This window comes from Canis lupus, chromosome 38 (assembly GCF_011100685.1).
Source record: "Canis lupus familiaris isolate Mischka breed German Shepherd chromosome 38, alternate assembly UU_Cfam_GSD_1.0, whole genome shotgun sequence".
NCBI classification, from domain to species: Eukaryota; Metazoa; Chordata; class Mammalia; order Carnivora; family Canidae; genus Canis; species Canis lupus.
The window spans coordinates 3,357,612-3,375,908 of NC_049259.1; the positions used below are offsets into that span (position 1 = coordinate 3,357,612).

Here is an 18,297-nt window from a genome sequence, read left to right on the forward strand (position 1 = left end):
TTCTCTATGGAAAAGGCCCAGGGGAAGGTCCCTGGACGGTTGCTGGCATTGAGCCTAAGTGGCTTCGTGTGTGCCATTTGGTCGCAGTGGGGTGAGGAGGTGGTCCATGGGGTCGTTGAAGCCCAAAGGGTTCAGATTCTGGGGCCCCTGGAGCCAGCTGCCGCCTCGATGCCCCTGGGCCCTGGGTGCCCCCCGGACTGCTCTGCCTGCGTGAAGCTCTGGCTGACATTTCTGGCTCACCAAAGGCCCGGCAGGGGAGTCCCAGAATGGACTTTCCCTGGCAGCTGTAGCTGCCTCTGGATCACACATGCTTGGTGGAGCTCAGCAAAAGAGCCAGGGGATCCCTGAAAGCCAAGTGTAGATTTTTGGGGGATGATATGATCCAGAGCCTATGATCTCATGAGAAAAGCCCAGCGGAGACATACTCAAAGGCTTCAGCTTGTTCCTGCAGAGCCCTCGACATGCATGCCCCCCCCCACTTAAAACTTCTGCAGAGGTTCTGCTCCTATGGCAGTAGGGAGTGAGGAACTGGACGAAGGCCCACGTCCAGGAGAACTTTTTTTTTTTTTTTTCAGGAGAACTTTATAAGGTCCTCAGGTGTCTCAAGGCTTCTTAAAAGTCCCTTTGTGTTCCCTATAGTGATTCCTAACGCTTGAGATGAAGAGTCCACTCGGTTCCTTGGACATGACCTGAGCACCCACAGTGCGCTGGGCTGTTACAGGTGCCCACAGGGGACTGTGATGGCTCGCCTGCCCCGGAGGAGCTCACCTCGGTGGTGGAGGCATTCCAGTGTCATGAGCAGAGTGCTCGGCTAGGAACACCCAGCTCAGGCGTAGCATTACATCACTGTCATCCCAGGGGACCTGCCCATGCCAGCCTGGGAGGGTATCAGGGAAGGACATAGGGAACAGGTGGGCTCTGGACTGGGGCCTCGGCAGGTGAGTGGAGTTACTAGCAGGGAAGGCATGGCAGGCATCCCTGGCGTTGGGGCCAGTGCCTGTCGTGGCATGGTGGGGACTGTAAGTATGTGTGTCACTGAAGAGTAAGCTCCAGTGGGACGTCAGTGTTGAGGAAAGGGAGAAGGCCATGCCAAAGAACTTGAGCTTTACCTCAGGGAACCATAGAAGCCAGTTTTAGGTCAGTCCGACCGGGGACTTTCTTTTTTTCCCCGACTGGGGATTTTAAAGACTGGACTCAGGTGCCTGCGTGGAGGGTGTGCTGAGACACTGTGCCTCGGTCTCCTCATCTGTAAAATGGTGATGATATCTTTCAAAGTGACAGGATTAGATCAGCTATTTACACAAAGTGCCTGAAACACAATGTTCATTCTCTGCCCACCCTCCCCACCCCGACCTGGCTTGGCTGTGAAGCCCCTGCACAGGGTGGGTCAAGAAACAGAAGCTCTGGTTTCAGGTGCACCAGGCAGTGGCTCAGTTCAGTCATCTGGGAAGAATCCATACATTATTCAGGTTCATGGAGAGCATCCTCTTAAAACAGACCAGGCCAGGTTAAAAATGGGCCTACCCAGGAGGATGTGGGGGCACATCCCAGCTCTGCACGCCGGACACACAGCCTGCGTGGAGGGCCTGAGGTCTCTTTTCTGTGCCCTAATGCTGGAGGCCTATGGTCTCTGTCTGTCTTGGAAACCACTCAGTTTCCTCTTGAGAGGTTGATGTCCTGGTTCAAAACATAGATTCTGGGACCCACCCACATGATTCCAGTCAGTACGGGTGTGGCCCAGGAACCTGCATTGTTGATGAACTTCCCTGGTGATTCTTACACAAGCTAGAGCTTGAGAACACTGAGGCAGAGTTTGCAACCATCCTGCAGAGGACGTGTGAATGGCCCAGGACAGGCCAAAGGGCAGGAGGTGGTATATGCCTAAGTGCGCCCCCCTCCCCACCTGACAGCTGAGGCAGGTGAGCCAGGCGAGGGGACAGGACAGACGCTCCCACTGCACCCACTGTCTGCTCTCATGGAGCTGTCTCACTTCAGCAGAGTGAGCCTCACGTCCTTTGGGGTTCTCTGGGGTTCACGTCCAGGCTGCTTCAGTGGTTTTGTAAAGGGTGGAATTCCTGGCTTCTTTCCCCTTCATCTTGCAAAGAATCCTAAGCCAAGTGATGGCAATGTGGGGGGTGGTGCTGGTAAGGAGTGGGCCAGGATGGCCTGAAGTAGCTTCAGATTATTTCCCTTGGAAGCTCCGAGTTTCAGTGGTCACCTCAAGCAGTTGGGTCTTTTCCTTGCACCCTTTGCAGAGAGACAGGGTGTGTGGGGGGAGACAAGAGAAGGGAATGAGGACAGGGGAGAGGGCGGGAGGGAGGACGGACAGGAATGGAGTGATAAAGAGATGGACAGGGAAAGGGAAAAGGAGAATGAGGGGGAAACGGGGGCCGAAATGAAGAGTACAAATACAGACCCAGAAGAGACAGGTGTGTGTGCGTGTGTGCACACGTGTGGTGGGCTGGGGTGCGAGCAGGGCTCGCCTGGAAGGCCATCCAGGCCACTGTGCTTGTGCTGGTCTGTCCCAGTCCCAGTCCCTGGCTTCCTGCCACAGCGATGGGCTCAGAGCTAGCTTAGTGTTGGAATGCAGTGGCTGTGGCTTGGAGCCTCCCCTCTGGCTGAAGGGGAAAAGCTGCTGACAAATCGGCCTGGAATAACTGAGTTTTTCCAAACGGAAAGAAGAAACATACACACATGACCCAGTCTTATCATAAGCTCTGCAGTGACTTGGGATGGAAAAGTTTCATCATTGAGATGCAGACAGGGGAGGCGCCACCGAATTGCTGGCAAACAAGCCCCACCCACCCCTACCCTACACAGTGATACCCTCACATCCCTGCTACATTCCGACCCTGATTTGTCCTAAGTACTGTCAAGGACCGAGATGAATCCCTGTGGGAGCACTGGAGCTCAGTGACACAAAACTCATCCTCCTGACGTGGGGATGGTGTCCTAGCAGCCCTCACCCCCGGCCGAGGAGGCGTGAAATCCACCCTGGTGACCATCAACTTTGGAGGACGTACAGGAGTCTTAGGTGGAGTTTCCCAAACCCCTGCCACTTCTCCCCAGCCCCTGCAGGTCGCTGAGTGCCTTCTGTTCTCCCCGGGCCAGGCAATTCCTTGTTGCCCTCCCTGGGTGTAGGGGCCATGGCCCAAAGGGTGTTAAGAGATGGGTTCTGGATTATGTACTGATTGGGAGCTGACAGCTGAATTCATCTCATTAAACATTTAATGAGCATCTTTTACTTGCCCTGTACACTGTGATCAGAAAGACCAACAAGACCCAGGCGGGGAAGGCAAAATGTACAAACGTAACTGTGACTCACATTAGGATGATGTGAATGTTAGAGACACAAGTGCCTTGTAGGATTTGCCAGAGAAAGAGTGATGGATCCGGTCTAGGCAACTCTAGGAAGGCTCTATGGCAACTCTAAGGCTCAAGACACTAGACCCTGAAAGCTGAACAGGGCTTCAACAGGGAAAGAAAAATGGGGAAATATTTTCCTGACTCTTTAAATTGCACCTGCAGAGTGAGATCAGAGATGTTTAAACACTGCCCTTTTGACCACACCAGCTGGGGAGTGCAAAGGCAAAACTGTGCATTTGAGTCCAGATTGTGACAGCTTTGACATCTTTTTGGGACAGTCACATGACTTCTCTGAGCCCCAATTTTCTCACCTGTAAAACAGGAATGTCAGCCATCTCACAGAGTTACCATGAACATCAAGTCATCGAAGCCCAAAGTGCCAGGCACGTCGTGAGTATGGGATGCTTATCTCTTAAGTACACAGGTAGAAAACATGGCATTGGATGAGAGACCTCGACGAACATTTTAATTCTCCAACAGCATTTTATTATGGTCCCTGCTCAGTCTAGCAATAGGTGGTGTTATCCCCATTACTCGGACCCCCATCACTCCCCACTTCCATGGGAGGCGAGCTCTGTATGCAACCACAGGGAAGCTGCCCCCACAGGGAAGGAAGTAGCCTGTGGAGCTGTAGCCCTGCAGTCAACAAGGCTAAGAGTGTTTCCCCTCAAATGTCTATGGATGGGTCACACCATCCCAACTACTCACTGCCTTGGTCTCATTTTCAGGGAGTCACCTTAACCAACTCCTATAGAACTCAGGACAATACCCAGACTTCCTGGATCTCTGGATGTGGCGTCTGGGAACACACATTTGGAACAAGCTTGTGTTCCTAAGGTATGGGAAAGTTTGGGGCTGCTCTTGCCTCAGCCTGGATTGCCCTTGCTCGGAGAGACAAAGGGCTTACTCCATTCAGCTCTGTTTAAATGTCTGCTCCTTGGAGAGGTCTCTGCTGACCACCTGACCCTAATAGTTGCCTCACTATTTTCAGTCCTCTTGATGGCCTTGACTTTTCACCATAAAGTACTCAGGACCTGACATTATATCACACTTACGTTTGCATGTTTATTATCTGGCTCTCCCACTGTAATGGAAGCTTCAGGAACATGTCCATTTGGCTCTTGGAACTTTATGTATTTCTAAAGATTGTATTTATTTATTCATGAGAGAGAGAGAGAGAGAGAGGCAGAGACACAGGCAGAGGGAGAAGCAGGCTCCATGCAGGGAGCCCGATGTGGGACTCGATCCCCGGACTCTGGGATCACGCCCTGAGCCGAAGGCAGACGCTCACTCAACTGCTGAGCCACCCAGGCGTCCCGGCTCTTGGATCTTTAGTGCCTACACCAGCGCCTGCTAGCAAGTGGATGCTGGCTACTTGGTAAGTGAAGAACTGCTCTGTGCCCCTGAAGTCTGCACTGGTCACTAGTGTTTGCCAAATATTTCCAGCTCTTCCTCCATTCTGAGCACAGGCTGGCACTGCACTTGCTCCCCTTGTGGAGGGCAGGCTATGCACGTAGGAGCCTCCAGGCTCTCTTGGCTTCCCTCCGGCATGGTGTCCGGCACCATTCGATGTGGTGGCTGCTCCATCAGCCTGGGTCCCTGAGCAGCTCTGAAGAAGAGCCTCCCTGGCAACTGGCAAAGGGCATGTAATATGAATGAGAGAGAAGTTTCTGGTTTAAAGGCACTGAGATTTGCCAGTTGTTTATCACTGCAGCTAACCTAACCTGTCCCGACTGGTCCAGTGAGCCTATGCAAACAGCTGTACTCTCAGAATCACTGGGAGGTCCCCTAAATGCTCTGGGGATTTCAGCATCTTCAAATACCTCAAAGCCAAACAAAACCAAAAACTTCCCCCCTTCAGAAAGTCGGGATGCCTTCTGTCCTTCCCCTTTCCTTCCTACTGGGACTCTCGCTAGGAGACTGTGGGGACCAGCCCCGAAACAATTCAGCCAGTGGAGGAAGCAGCACACTGCAGGACCACCTCTGAAGTGACTTCACACACTGACCGCGCACTCAGGCTACTGCCATAATCCTTCCCCTTGGCCAAAAATAAAAACAGCACACCTACTCTTCTGGGAGTGAGTCACAAACAGAAAAAAAGTCAATGGCTCTGAGCCAAGAGGATCTGCGAACATGGGAAGAACTCTCAGTGGAGGCGTCTCAGCAGACGCTGTGGTCCTACCCTAGCAGCCTGCCTGACCAAAGACCAATCCAAACAATTCTGAACCTTGAGCATCAAACACTACTACGCCCGGCATCTTCCTGACCCTAGTATGAGGCTAGAGTTTATTTAGTACTTCCTCCCTGGGGAAGGAGGACTGACTGGTGTGAGAGAGAGAGAGAGAGAGAGAGAGAGTGTGTGTGTGTGTGTGTCGTAGGACTGCTCCTTCAGGGGAGAAAGTGACAGGGCTGGGAAAGATGGTATCAGAGGACGTCCCAGGCAGGGAGCCTCCCGTTGGGAGTCAGGCAGGGATGGCAACTACCTCTCCCAACCTCAATTTCTTGGCTCAGGCAGATGAACCTTCAGATAAACTTGATAAACTTTTTGGGTTGGTTACATTAGTTATGTTATCTCCATCTTCATCTCCATTCCCATCCCAGAAGCCAAATGTAGGGCTCTGGCCCTGCACAATCTCCTCTGCCATTCAGGGCTGACAGCAGCCACCCCCATTCCTCCAAATCAGAGCTGTAGCAGGAAGGGAAAACCAGTGCATTTTTCCGTGCAGCTCAGGCAACTGGGAAGGGGTTTCTGTCTGGTTATTCCAGACAGTCCTCAGTTTCACAGGGTTAAAGGAGACACTCATCCCACGAGCCCCTCTATCCAGGGCATCTGGGCTGGGCTGCCCAAATTTGTGCTTGGGGCTGGGGTTAGGGATGGAGGACAGAGATGGCAATTGTTGGCAATTATTTCACAAATGGCATTTCAGAACTGGCCTCCCAGTGATGGACTCGTTGCCAGGTCCTTTCTTCTTGCCACATCAAGCTGTCACCCGGAGCTCAAGCTGGGTCCACGCCCTGGACCTCACCCAGCTCACTGCCCCCCTGCGAGGGAGTGATCTCCTCCAAGGAGTCTCAAGCCTGTGGTGATGGATGGTTAACAAAGGGTGGGCACAAACAGATCTTTATATGCAACACAGGTGTCTGCAACAACTCCAAGAAAATGCAGAAAAAGTGGAAGAGGTGGAAATAAAAGACCAAAAAGGCAAATTGTACTTTCCTGTGTGAATATTCCGCAGAAAGCATTCAGGGAGAGCTCCCCAGATGAATTTTTCTCAGTGTGTCCCCTGAAGCTCATCTGCCCTGTGGGGAAAGGAACAGAGAAGCCCACTTAATCACCGCCTTAGATCTGCTTCTCTGGAAGCAGCACCACCACCTGGGAAGATGTCAAAAATGCATAACCTCAAACCTCAGCCCTAAACTCTTACTGACTCAGAAAGTCTGGGGGTGGAGCCCCGTAATCTGTGATTTACCGAGCCCGTTCTTCAAGTGACTGTGCTACATGCCGAAGTTTGAAAACCACTGATGGTAGAGAAAGCAAGGTTCAGCCAGGGCAGCAGGCTGATGGGAAGGGAAGTAAGAGGGGTGGCTCCCGGGGCACACGTCCTCATCTCAGCTCCTTCTGCTTTGTAACACTGTGGGGTTGGCTATTTTCCCTTGTGCCCAGAGACCACCTCTTGAGGTGAGAAGCTCCAGCCTCCGGTGAGGCCCGGCACCTGGAACATGTCCCCTGCCTCAACGCAAAGGGCTCTCTGATTGCCATCACCATGAAGGAGAAGCTGTGGACGGAAGCAGGCTGGGAATTCCCTGATCACTGGACTTTCCAAATTTTAGGAATCATCTAAAACTTACCTCCAAAGGAAAAGCAAAAGCAAAAGTGAAGATTCCCCCACCGGGCGCTGGGGGGAGTCCCATCTCTGACCTGGGAAGGAGAGGGTGCCAGTGGGAGGTCGAGAGGACTTTAGATTATTTTCAAAGTTGGTGACCTCTGTTGAATCAACCAAACTGAACCCCAGGTTTTACGAGGACGGGCGGTGGTCACTGCGTCAGAAGAGTGGATCGCAAATGCAATTGCCTGTCTTCCCACTCCCAGACTAGTTTACAGGCAAAAAACAAACCCTGGAGGCTGGAGGCTGGAGGCTGGAGGGGGCCCAGGGCCATGCTTCTGGCCCCTTCCAAGGTCCAGCAGTCCCGTTCCCCGCCCGCGAGAGACGGTCAGGACAGGCTGCTAACTTGGCGGGATCCGGTGTAAAGAAAACCTGCCGGGCTCTCCGTTCAACGAATATTAAGCCTCAAGACGGTGGAATCGGAGCCACCAGATGGAAGGGACAGAGGAGGCTGTGAAGCAGGCTCGGGGGCAGCGGAAAGCGACCCGGCGTCGGGTCCCCGGGGGCGCCGTCCTCTCCTGACGCAGGGGGGTCCCGGGGTCCCCGGGCAGCCGCGGGCAGAGCCGGCCGCGACCCAGGAAGACGCGCGCTCCGCAGCCGCGAGGGGGGCGCTCTCGGGGGCCGGGCCCGGGGTCATCCGCACCCCAGGCTTCCGGGAAAGGGGAACCCGGTAGGGGAAATCCAGCCCGTCCCGCGGTCGGCGAGGGCAGCGTCCCCGCCGCGCGCCCCTGGGGGTCACGCGGTTCCGCCCGGCGGGGGGGGGGGGGGCGGGGGAGGCCGAGGATGTGCGCGCCCCGGCCCGGGACCTCGCCGTAGACGCCCCCCCCAGCTAGTTCCTAGGCCCCCCGCGGCCTCCTGCGCCCTCACCTGGGCGTGGGGGGGCGGGGGGCGGGGGAAGCGGCGGGAGAGCGGAGGAGGCGGGGCTGCAGGCGGCGGCGGCGGCAGCAGCGCGTCTTGAGCGGCCCGGGCCGTCCGCTCGGCCTCCCGCAGACGCCCCGGAGCGCGCGCTCGGCGGCGGGTGGTTCCCCGGGCGGCCTCCCCGCCGCGCCCCGCCCCGCCCCGCCGCGCCCCGCCCCGCCCGCTGCGGCCCCTTAAAGGCGCGCGGGGGAGGGCGGGCCGCCCGCCTCTCGAGCGGACTCGGGAGCCGCCGCCGCCGGCGCGCGTGGCCATGGCGTCCCCGGCCATCGGGCAGCGTCCCTACCGGCTGCTGTTGGACCCAGAGCCGCCGCGGTACCTGCAGAGCCTGAGCGGCCCCGAGCCGCCGCCGCCGCCGCCCCCCGGCCGCTCCCCGCGCCGCTGCGCCCCGGCACCTCTGTCCACCGCGCCCGGGGCGCACGAGGGGCGCGGCGCCCGCAGGGCCGCCCGGGCGGACGCGGAGCCCCAGCCGCGGCCGCCCAGACCCCCTCGCCCCATCCGGCCGGGTCTGCAGCAGAGACTGCGGCGGCGGCCCGGAGCGCCCCGGCCCCGCGACGTGCGGAGCATCTTCGAGCAGCCGCAGGACCCCCGCGTCCCGGTGGAGCGAGGCGAGGGGCACCGCTTCGGCGACCTGGCGCTGCGGGGCGGCCGCGGCTGGTGCGACCTGTGCGGACGGGAGGTGCTGCGGCGGGCGCTGCGCTGCGCGAGTGAGTGCGAGGCCGGGGCGGGGGGGGGGGGGGCTCGGGGGGCCGCGGGAGGCCTCCGGGCGGGTGTGCTCCAGGGGCTGCCGGCACGCCAGGTGTGCCTACGCCGGCTTAACAAATGCCCCTTTCCCTGACAGGTGCGTAGCTTCCCCTGCGCGCACACACGCGCGCACACACACACGCGCGCGCTCTCGGGTTGCGGATGAGGACCACCGCGGCAAGGTCATTCCGTTGTCTCCCACGCACCCGCTTGCTTTTGTTGTAGCTTCGTGACAGTGGCTGCTGAGACTGCTCTTGACACGGCCATTTGACCCGTGCTTATTAGGGTTAATGGGAAAACGGCTTGTCTCCCGCGGTCCAGGCCCGCGGTGCGTGTCCACCTGTGGTGCACCCCCCTCCAGGGCGCACTGTTGGGACGGGAAAGAGACCCGGTTCGGCTTTGGATGGAAAGGGGCTGCGGGTGGAAGTGAGCCTGAGGTCACCCGGACCGTGCCCCCTCCCCCCTCGTTGCCTTCCGCTCTGACCCTCCCCCTAGGCGGTGCACCAGTCATCAGTGTCAACTCCCTGTCCAGTACTTTCCTCCCTGGAGCTCTCAGGCCCCTCCAGCCTCTTTCTGAGCCAGGCTCTGCTTGAAACCTGACTGTAGAACACTGGACACCCAGCGTGTAGACTTGCTGAGCAAATTTGCAGTCTTCTTGGGGGTGAGGGTTATTATTTTTGTTTCTTCATCCAGTTAGGCACGGGTATCTCTTTAACCGTGTCCTCTCCCCGCCCCCATATTTGCAGTTGCCGTGTTTGGTGGAGGATATCCATATCCATGTGTTTACGTGTTTACAGAGATATTTAAATATCTGAAGTACAAAGCACAGAGGATGGCACAGCCCCTAACAAGCATCTCTGGAAATGGGTTGTGGTTTGTATCTGTCCGCGAAGGGCCCTTCCCCCAGGACCCAGGGCCCACATCTCCCATCTGACCGCAGCTGCTTCCCCATCAGGAAAACCCTACCTTGCCCGTCTCGTCTCTGCAGTTCACAGCAGAGGCTGTGCAGGGTGTCCCCTGCTGCGACTGGCTTCAGGGGAGGAAAGCTCACATTCTAAGCCAGGGTCAAGCAGAAGGGAAAGATTGGAGGGGAGAGTAGGTGTTGCTCCCTCTGCCAGCAGAACTCACGGTTTAGGTGCTAACACGAAAGGAAAGAGCAGACTTCATAGAGGTGGGTGTTGTGGTTGGAGGGCAGCTGCCACTCGGTAAATGCTCCCGACCTTACAGTAGAATCAAATGTCACTTGCCCATGGACGTCTTGGCAACTATTGCCCTCTCAGGGGTCCTCGGGTACTTTACTGTACCCCCCACGTCTATAAACACAGACAGAGGGAGCACTCACCGTCCTGGAGTTCGCTGTGCTGGAATCCTGGGAAATCCACTTCAGTGGAATTCTAGTCTGTATTAAGACGTTTGGGGACTGTATCACCCAGGGATGTCTGAACACCAGAGAGGGAGCAGAGCTGGAATCAAGGGACTAGGAGCGGAGTCTCTGTTTGTCATTATTAATATTTAACTAGCTGGGGACCTGTGGCTGGGTGGGAACAGTTGAGAAATGTTCTGATGTGCGAATGAGCGAATGAGCGCTGGCAGGTGAAGACACAGCTGGCTGCACTCCCCGAGCATCTTCCTTTAAGTTGACCATCTAATTCCATGCTGCGGTTGGTTTGTTTGATCTTTGTTTTCAAGAGCAAGGTTCAGAAATAGGACTCTAAAAAGGCAATAGCATGCAGCGATTAAGAGAACAGACTGAAGCCAGAGGACCTGTTTCAAATCCCTACTCCACCGCTTAATCTCTGTGTCATTCTGGGCATCTCTGTGCTCTGCTTTCTTGCTCTTAAAAAAAAATGAGGCTAACCCTGTCGGCTTCATTGTGTTAATGTGAGAATTAAATGAACGAATATATGTAAAGTGCTTTAACACAGTGCCTGGCAAAATGCATTGTGAACGTTTCTGTTATCCCCTCCCATCCGACAGCCGCAGTTATTTGTCTGGCCTCATGACACCTCTGAGGGTCACCCTTCCACGCAGTGAGTGTAGTTCTCAAACCCTGCCTGGTTGAACTAAGTGGGGAAGTGAGTGCCATGAGCATCCCCGGATGTGCGGGTGTCGGCTGTCCTCCAGAAACACCATTCCTGCTGGGTGTGGCCGAGGAGCATCCTCACTGAATACCAGTGGCTTAGAGAGCACTTAGGTATTAGTGTCTTGCCTTTATTTCATCTGCCCCTAACAAAGTGCCAGGCACAGAGCAGCCTCAGTAAGTAGCCTTTGATGAAGGTGGTGGCTCATTTTTTACTCTTAAATTTCTCTGTTCTTAGAAATAAACAGAAGGGCAGTGGTACATGAATGACATCTGTCTAGGCAATAGGCTGACAAGGGGTAGGAGCCGTGTTGGCAAGACCGGCTTTTAACCAGGGAAACGTTGGGAAAGCTGTCTTCCCACTCTGCCTGCCTGCTTGGTGAAAGCCCCTCTAACTTCAACTTACCCCTACTTCCCGGTCTGTAACTGGTTCTGGTTAATGCCGGATTTGCCAAAAGGGAGGTTCAGAGTGAATATTAATTTCCAAGATTAAAGAAATCATGTTTATGAGATAGAGAAAGAAATCTAGTGGGGACTGGGGGAGAGAGAGACAGAGAGATAGAGACGGAAAGAGAGAGAGAGAGAGTATGTGAATGAGTGTGTATGCTTTGGGGTAGGGGCAGTGGCAGTGGTGAGAATCCGGTTCCAGCATTCCAGGAGGGCAGGGTCCACAGCAAACAACGTGCGAAAGTCACCGGCTGCCCTTTGGCTTGGTATCAGGAAATGTCCTTTACAGGTCACGGACCCTTTCTTCTGTAGAAGACACACAGCGTTGACCTTTTACCTTTCATCTCATTTTGTGGATATGTAAGCCTTCCTGGACTAGAAGTTTGGAAAATGGGAAAACTGAGTTCCAAGTCAACATTCAAGGAGGGATCATACCTTACATAATGGTAGCGAGTGCCTAGAGTCTTCTCTGGAGGCGTCATTGGTCAGACCTATGAAGTGTTAAATGACTGGAATTGCAGGGTTGAAAGGGGAGCCCTGGGGCTCCCTGTCCTACCTACCCCCCCAATAGACATTTAATTATGATGTGGGAAGGAGAGCTTGCCAGGAGACCTCGGGGGCAAGGGACACTTTCTGTGGCGAGTGAGACTTATGTCTCATAGGGCCCCTTGTCCTACCTTCACAGCTCTGTCTTGTCCCTTCCTTCATGGTTGGGCTCAACCTGCCTCTCTGTAAAGACTGGAACCACCCGTGTGACAGCCACTGGATCCTACGGAGTCATCTCTTACCGTGAGTTCGTTGTAAAAGAGGTCACTGGGACATCGACCCTTCCTGGGATAAAGGCACCGGGCTGCCCTGCAGCAGACCCTAGAACACTTGGGCACTTGGAAAGTACGTTATCTGTCCAGTATACCTGGGGGCACTGAAATGCGTGGCTTGAAGTATTTTCATGGACTCAGGCCCCTGTTTGGCTGTGGAGGTTAGAGGAAAGGACATTTGTTGAGTTGTTAAAGAGAATGGAGCCACCCCCCCTTTCTAGTTCCTCCCACCCCTGGCTCTAATTGGGGTCTTCTCTTAGGAAAAGTCCTAGTGGCATGACTGTGTGTGTGTGTGTGTGTGTGTGTGTGTGTGTATGTGTGAATTTGGGGACAGAGAACAGATCTGGAATGTTTCGAGGGAGGCCTTCTGAGGTCCCCAAGCTGCATCCTGTTTCCTCTCCTCCCTGCTTCCTGTCTTCTGAAAAGATGAAAGTGAAAGCATTAAATGTGGGCTTAATTGTCCCCCCTCTTCATCAGAGCATGAAATTTTCTGATTATGGCGGGATGGGGGCTTGAATCCCAGGTACAGTCAAAAATGATTAATGCCACTTGTCTGCCAGCCTAATTAGACTTGGTAATGAACGTGCGTGTTCGCCTGCTGATCCTGCGGAGTTATTAGGTGGAAGTGGATTGACGTCCCCCCTCGGCGCTGAGGGTTTGGTCTGGTATCGTCTCTCTTCCCCCCAAGTTTATCAGTCACCCGGCCTGTGCCAGGCCTGGCAGGTAGGCCCTGAGCGACAGGGAAAAGACAGCCCTCCGCCGGGCCCCAGGGTCCCCGCCCGGCTGGTGACGTGGCTCATGCCACAGGAGCTGGGCCGCGAGGGTTAGGAGTGTGTGAGGACCGGGCCGGAGGCTCAGGAAGGACCTTCACCGGCCAGTGCTGCCCATTCCCTGAGGGGCCCAGCGGATCTTGCGCTCGCGACCACGGTCATGCTGGGGTGGCTGGGATGGCTTCTGGGGTCCGAATGCAGGGATGCTGCCACCAGCTTGCGGCGGGGCGAGCCCTCTCAGGTGGCGCCGATGCTGGCTTCCAAGGCCTTGGGCCATTTCAGGCTTTCAGGTCATTTCCGTCCTTCAGGCCGTGCCCAGCATCTCTGTGCCAGAAGCCGCGGCCCGGCTTGTCCCCCACCCCCACCCCCCCACCCCCCCCCAGCATCCCGGCGGAGGCGCGGCCACGCTTGCTCCTTGCCCCATCAGAGGGCTGTTAGCAGGGCCCTGTCAGGGCTGGTGCCGAAGCTCTAGATGCGCCTTATCAGAGGCCCTTCCTGTTCGCATTCCTCAGATGACAAGGTGAATGTTCTGGGGCAGGTGAGTGTTTGCAGACTTGGGGGGAAGAGCAAGGGGGCCAAGGTGATGAAGTCAGACGGGGCAACGCGCTCCCTTCCCCAGGCGGCCCAGGTTTGCTGGGAGTAGTCGTGGGGAGCCCCGCCCCGAGGGTAAGACTGTGGACTCAGACCTGGGGAGGTGATGCTTGGGCGTGCTCTGAAGCACCCCACACACCATGCTGGGGAGACGTGCACCCCAAGAGCTCTCCACGGTGTGGTCTTTGGCCACAGCGGCTGACGAGTTCCTGTGAGGCCTGTTCCAGCCTGCCTGTGGTTCCTGGCACAGAGAAAGTTCCCGAGAGATGCACCCATGGAAAAAGCAGTGACGTTGGGTTCTCATTTTGCCCTTTGTGAACAGGAAGGAAGAAGAACAGCGGCATCCCTCCTGGCAAGGTAGCTGGGTGTACGGCCTCCCCGGGGAGGATATCCTGTCCTGACTGAGGGATCCGGGGCCCCCTGGTTTCTGTAGAACATCCCAGGTTTTCTTCAGGATTTTCCTACCCACACCTACTGCCTTGGCCCCACTGAGGCATCAGGGAGAAAAGTTCAAGCTCACGTTGTACTGAGGGTTTGTGAGAAGTGGAGTTGGAAAGTCCAGTCTGTTCATTCCTGCGTGTCACTGGCAGGCAGGTAGCAGGGTATGTCACTCACCTGTGACCACAGCGGGGCCAGGTCATGTTTACTCCGCCGTGAAGGGCCTGCACCCCACCTTCTGCTCCCCCTCCCTGTTTCTTGAACAAACATTTCCAGGGCAGGGCAGATCTTACCCAGGTGCCTGCTGTGGCTATTGGCTATGGCTGCTAGAGAATGAAAACTCGCTTACGTGACCTGACCTTTAAGAAATCACACCTAAAAGGCCTAAAAGGAGAGTGATGTTCTTTACCCATCTGTTTTTTTTTTTTAAATCCTTTCATGTGTTTTTTTTTTTTTTAAAGATTTTATTTATTTATTCATGAGAATGCACAGAGAGGAGAGAGAGAGGCAGAGACGCAGGCAGAGGGAGAAGCAGGCTCCATGCACCGGGAGCCCGATGTGGGATTCGATCCCGGGTCTCCAGGATCGCGCCCTGGGCCAAAGGCAGGCACCAAACCGCTGCGCCACCCAGGGATCCCTCATGTTTTGTTTCTACTGGACGCTGGCTTTGGGAAAGAATTATCAAGAGTGTTTGCTGTTGATACCAATTGGTGTCCTAAGACCCTGCTGGGATGGGAATATTTTCGTGGAACAAGGGAAGTTGAGAATGAAAAGAATTGTGGGAGCAGAGATGGGCCTGGCCCGGTATGAAGCCTTTTCTTGTACACTGGCTTGTGAAGTAGGCAGGGCTGGTGGGATCATGGCCCTCTCACAGGGAAGAAAACACCGCAGTCAGGGAGGCAAGTGACTGCTCTAAGATGACCCAGATTTGTAGTAGCAAAACCTGCACCGCAACCCAACACAGCATTTTGCCTTAAAGCTACTGTCATTTGAACATGCAAGTTCCTTGAGTCTCCTCTGCTCCCCTTCTGCCAGCGAATGTTGAAATGTCCATAAAAAGAGGTGCGGAAAAAAAAAAAAGAGGGTGAGCCAAGGGGTGGGTAAGCCATGTGCCAGCTAGACAGTCAGCCAGTGCCTCAATAATTGAGAGTTGGCTACACTTAAGCTTGTTTCCAGTGTGTGGTTTCTAAATAGATTTTCAGCATGTGTAAGTCATGAGATCTTTAAACAAAAAGTGAACTTTTTCTGCGTTCCAAGATAGAAAAAAAAAAAAAAGATTCTCAGGGCACCTGGGTGGCTCAGTGGTTGAGCATCTGCTTTCAGCTCAGGATGTGATCCTGGAGTCCCGGGATCAAGTCCCACATCAGGCTCCCTGCATGGAGTCTGCTTCTCCCTCTGCTTGTGTCTCTGCCTCTCTCTGTGTCTCTCATGATTAAATAAATATTAAAAAAAAAAAAAAAGAAAAGAAAAGAAAGGAAAAAAAAAAGAGAAAGAAATAAGAGTCTCTCTCTGGCCCTGCCCTCCCCGATTGGTCTTCAGAATACATAGGGGGGTTAGTATGGAAATGCAGGTAGGAGGTCTTTTCCTGTCGCATGCCCCTTCTTGCTGTGACCCAGGGTCAGAGTTCATGACACAGGGCTAACCAGGAACCAGGGTAAAATTAGGTTGGGTCTCAGAAGGGACAGCTAGGGTGAAGAAGGGTTGGTTAGGGGCTTTCATAGAAATGGATGCTTGCCTCACGACCTCTGGCTCTATCCCAGGCAGTTGTGTGGCCACATGAGGACCAGCAAATCTGGGGAAGCACCCCTCCCCACTCTCTCCCCATCTCTGACTCCCTGTCTTCCTCCAGACCAGTCTTACATTTGGGTCTCATTGCTTACTTTCCTTGCTGACTCTGAGGAAGCTGTTTTTTCCATTCAAGCTGAATGGAAGCTGAGGTTTTGTGGTTTCTGTTGAAACAATTGTGTCCTTTCTGCAAGGGAGGAAAGGATTTAAGAGACAACAAAACGCCTCAGAGATCCCTCACTATTCAAGGGAACAACAGATCCCAACTGTAACTTGATTTGTGAGACAAGGAGTTGAACATACCATACGTAAATGTCTATTCGGTGACGAGTGTTTTCAAAAGCGATCTGGAGTTAACCTTTCTATGAATGGGGTATTTCAAGGTAAGAATGTATTGTAGCCCAGCTCTTGAGATAAGGAAGGCTGTTCCTTCTTCCAGTTGTTTTGGGCCTTGGCTGGACTCCCTCCCCAGCAGGCAGGTCATCTGGTCGGTGCTTAGACATTGGGGTTGTAAGAGGTGATCACATGCATCCCCTCGCCCCTAGATAGCGCTGCTCCTAAACTATCCCGACAGTTTTCTATCCAGTTTTCAAAGGGTCAGGAGGGAAGATTCTAGAGCCTCCCAAAATTCCTTCTCCAGTGTCTGCCAGTTGTTTCCTGCTGGCTTCCCTGGTGGCTTGACCTGTCAAAGAACAGCTCTGTGATGAGGAGAAAGGAGAAGTGAGACCAGTGTATCCTCGAATCCAAAAGGGACCTTCGGGGGGGGGTTTTCCCCCATCACCTGTGACTCATAGTAGACGTCCTCAAGCATGCATGTTTCCTTCCCTGAGAGCGGGGAATGGGAATGCCACCCCCTGCCTGGCGCCACCCGGGTGGGAGTTCTGGACGCCCCTGGGGATCTCCCCACCCTTGCTGGGTGGCTCCAAGTGTTGCTTTAGGACCTGGCCTCACCTGTGACCCTCTTCTATGCAGAAGTTGCTGGGTACCCTAGAGAGCCTTGAAAAAGGCCATTGGCAGCCCGGTCTCGCTGAGGAAGAGTGAGGGAGAAAGAACCAGTGCCTGGGCCTGAGAAAGGGGCTCTGTTAGGGCATTGCTGTCTTAAATAAAGGACTTGTCAACAATGTGCTTTTATTGTCGAGCTGACAAACAAGTTTTTATTGTTGTTGCACCCAGTACTGAGGCCCTCAACAGTGAGGGGTGATCTAAGGGGGACCTTCCAGCCAGATTTCCTATGAGGAAGGCAGACGATGGGGGGGCCTGTGTGGAGGATCAGAGTGCAACTTAGGTTTGTTCTACCGACAGTTTCTTCTCTGTGTGAACCTGAGGACAGGGCCTTGGGATAGGATGGCATCCAGCATTCTCTGCGACCCGGGGACAAACTCTAGCACAGAGGAGGGGAGGCAGGTTGGCAGTTGCTGGAGGAATAGCAGAGCCCACGTGACTTCTGGACCTAACCCTGGGGGGGGGGGGGCATCTTCGTTTCTGCACACACCTGAGTCCCCCGCAGTGCAGGACGAGTGTCCCTCCTTCGTCTGCAGCTGTCCTCCACGGGCAGCGGGCAGATGAGTTCTGGAATCCCCGGGCGGCCCCTGGGTGCAGGCGCCGCTCTCCAGCGGCTTTCCTGGAAGGTTCCGCTGCCTGCCCTGCGGCTGCCTGTCTTGGCCCGGGTGACAGAGCTTCTGGGGAGTCAGTGTTGAGGGGATGCCTTGTGAGCACCGTTGCAGGGCAAGAGGACGGCTCTGTCCTATGTGTGAGAGACTCCGTTCTTTCCTTCTGTTCTCCCCCTTCCTCCGGTCACCTCTCCCTGCTCCCGGCCACTTGGCCCGGCTCACGCTCTTCCCCGCCCCGCTCCTGCTCCGTGGGAGGATGTGCAGGACCCCGTGGTCCCCCAGGAGCCTGTGTCGCTGGCGAAGCATTAGTAATCCGCCATCCCCAAAGAAATCCACTGACGAGCTCCCGGGTGGCCGCGGCCTGCGATGACCGGTGGCTTCTGCCGTCTGTGGACGGAGACCTGGGTTTCAGGCCCGCCGCACTCCGGAGAAGTGAAGCTCGGGCGGCTCTGTCCTGCAGCCTGTTTGGTGGGGGCATTTTTATCTTATCAAGCTAAAAGCCCCAGGAATAGAAAGTTTTCCATTGGGGGAGGTGAGGGAAAGGGCCTCAGCTGGGAAGGAGGAGGCCGCGTCCCAGGTGCCTGCGGCTTCCGTCGGGAAGAGGAGCCGGCTGGGCCGAGGGGAGCAAGGCCCAGGCCTCCCCGGGGCCGGGGAGCCCCACTCATCGGTGCCCCCCCTGCCGGCCCAGAGGGACCGCGGACCCCCAGTAGCGGGATGACCGAGGGCTGGGACGAGGAGGCGGCTCCTGCCTGCTTCGGAGCAGTGGTGGCGGGGCTCCAGCGGCTCCTCCGCAGGCTCCCCAGGGGCCGCCCCGGGCCCCAGAGGCTCCGGGCCCTGCACAGGTTCTGC

The 18,297-nt window shown here is 55.4% G+C and overlaps 1 protein-coding gene and 2 long non-coding RNA genes across 4 annotated transcripts in view; all 3 read left to right on the forward strand.

Annotated features, from left to right (window-relative positions):
- Positions 1-1,534: 1,534 nt before the first annotated feature.
- LOC111094620 lies at positions 1,535-4,406 on the forward strand. Its single transcript, XR_005385614.1, has 3 exons — positions 1,535-1,919; positions 3,689-3,756; positions 4,095-4,406. It is a non-coding gene; the product is annotated as an uncharacterized LOC111094620 (long non-coding RNA).
- Positions 4,407-8,388: 3,982 nt separating this feature from the next.
- RASSF5 (Ras association domain family member 5) overlaps positions 8,389-18,297 on the forward strand; it is a 67,253-nt gene continuing 57,344 nt past the window's right edge. Inside the window, exon 1 of the mRNA XM_038586086.1 lies at positions 8,389-8,872. Coding sequence (XP_038442014.1) covers positions 8,419-8,872 — 454 coding nt within the window. The 5' untranslated portion in view covers positions 8,389-8,418. The remainder of the gene's footprint in view (positions 8,873-18,297) is intronic.
- On the forward strand, positions 9,729-17,963 carry LOC111094619. 2 transcript variants are annotated; one of them, XR_005385612.1, is made up of 5 exons: positions 9,729-9,782; positions 12,122-12,225; positions 13,938-13,972; positions 16,479-16,558; positions 16,811-17,963. It is a non-coding gene; the product is annotated as an uncharacterized LOC111094619 (long non-coding RNA). The 2 variants fall into 2 exon arrangements; XR_005385613.1 differs by having other exon boundaries at positions 9,740-9,782; positions 12,122-12,327.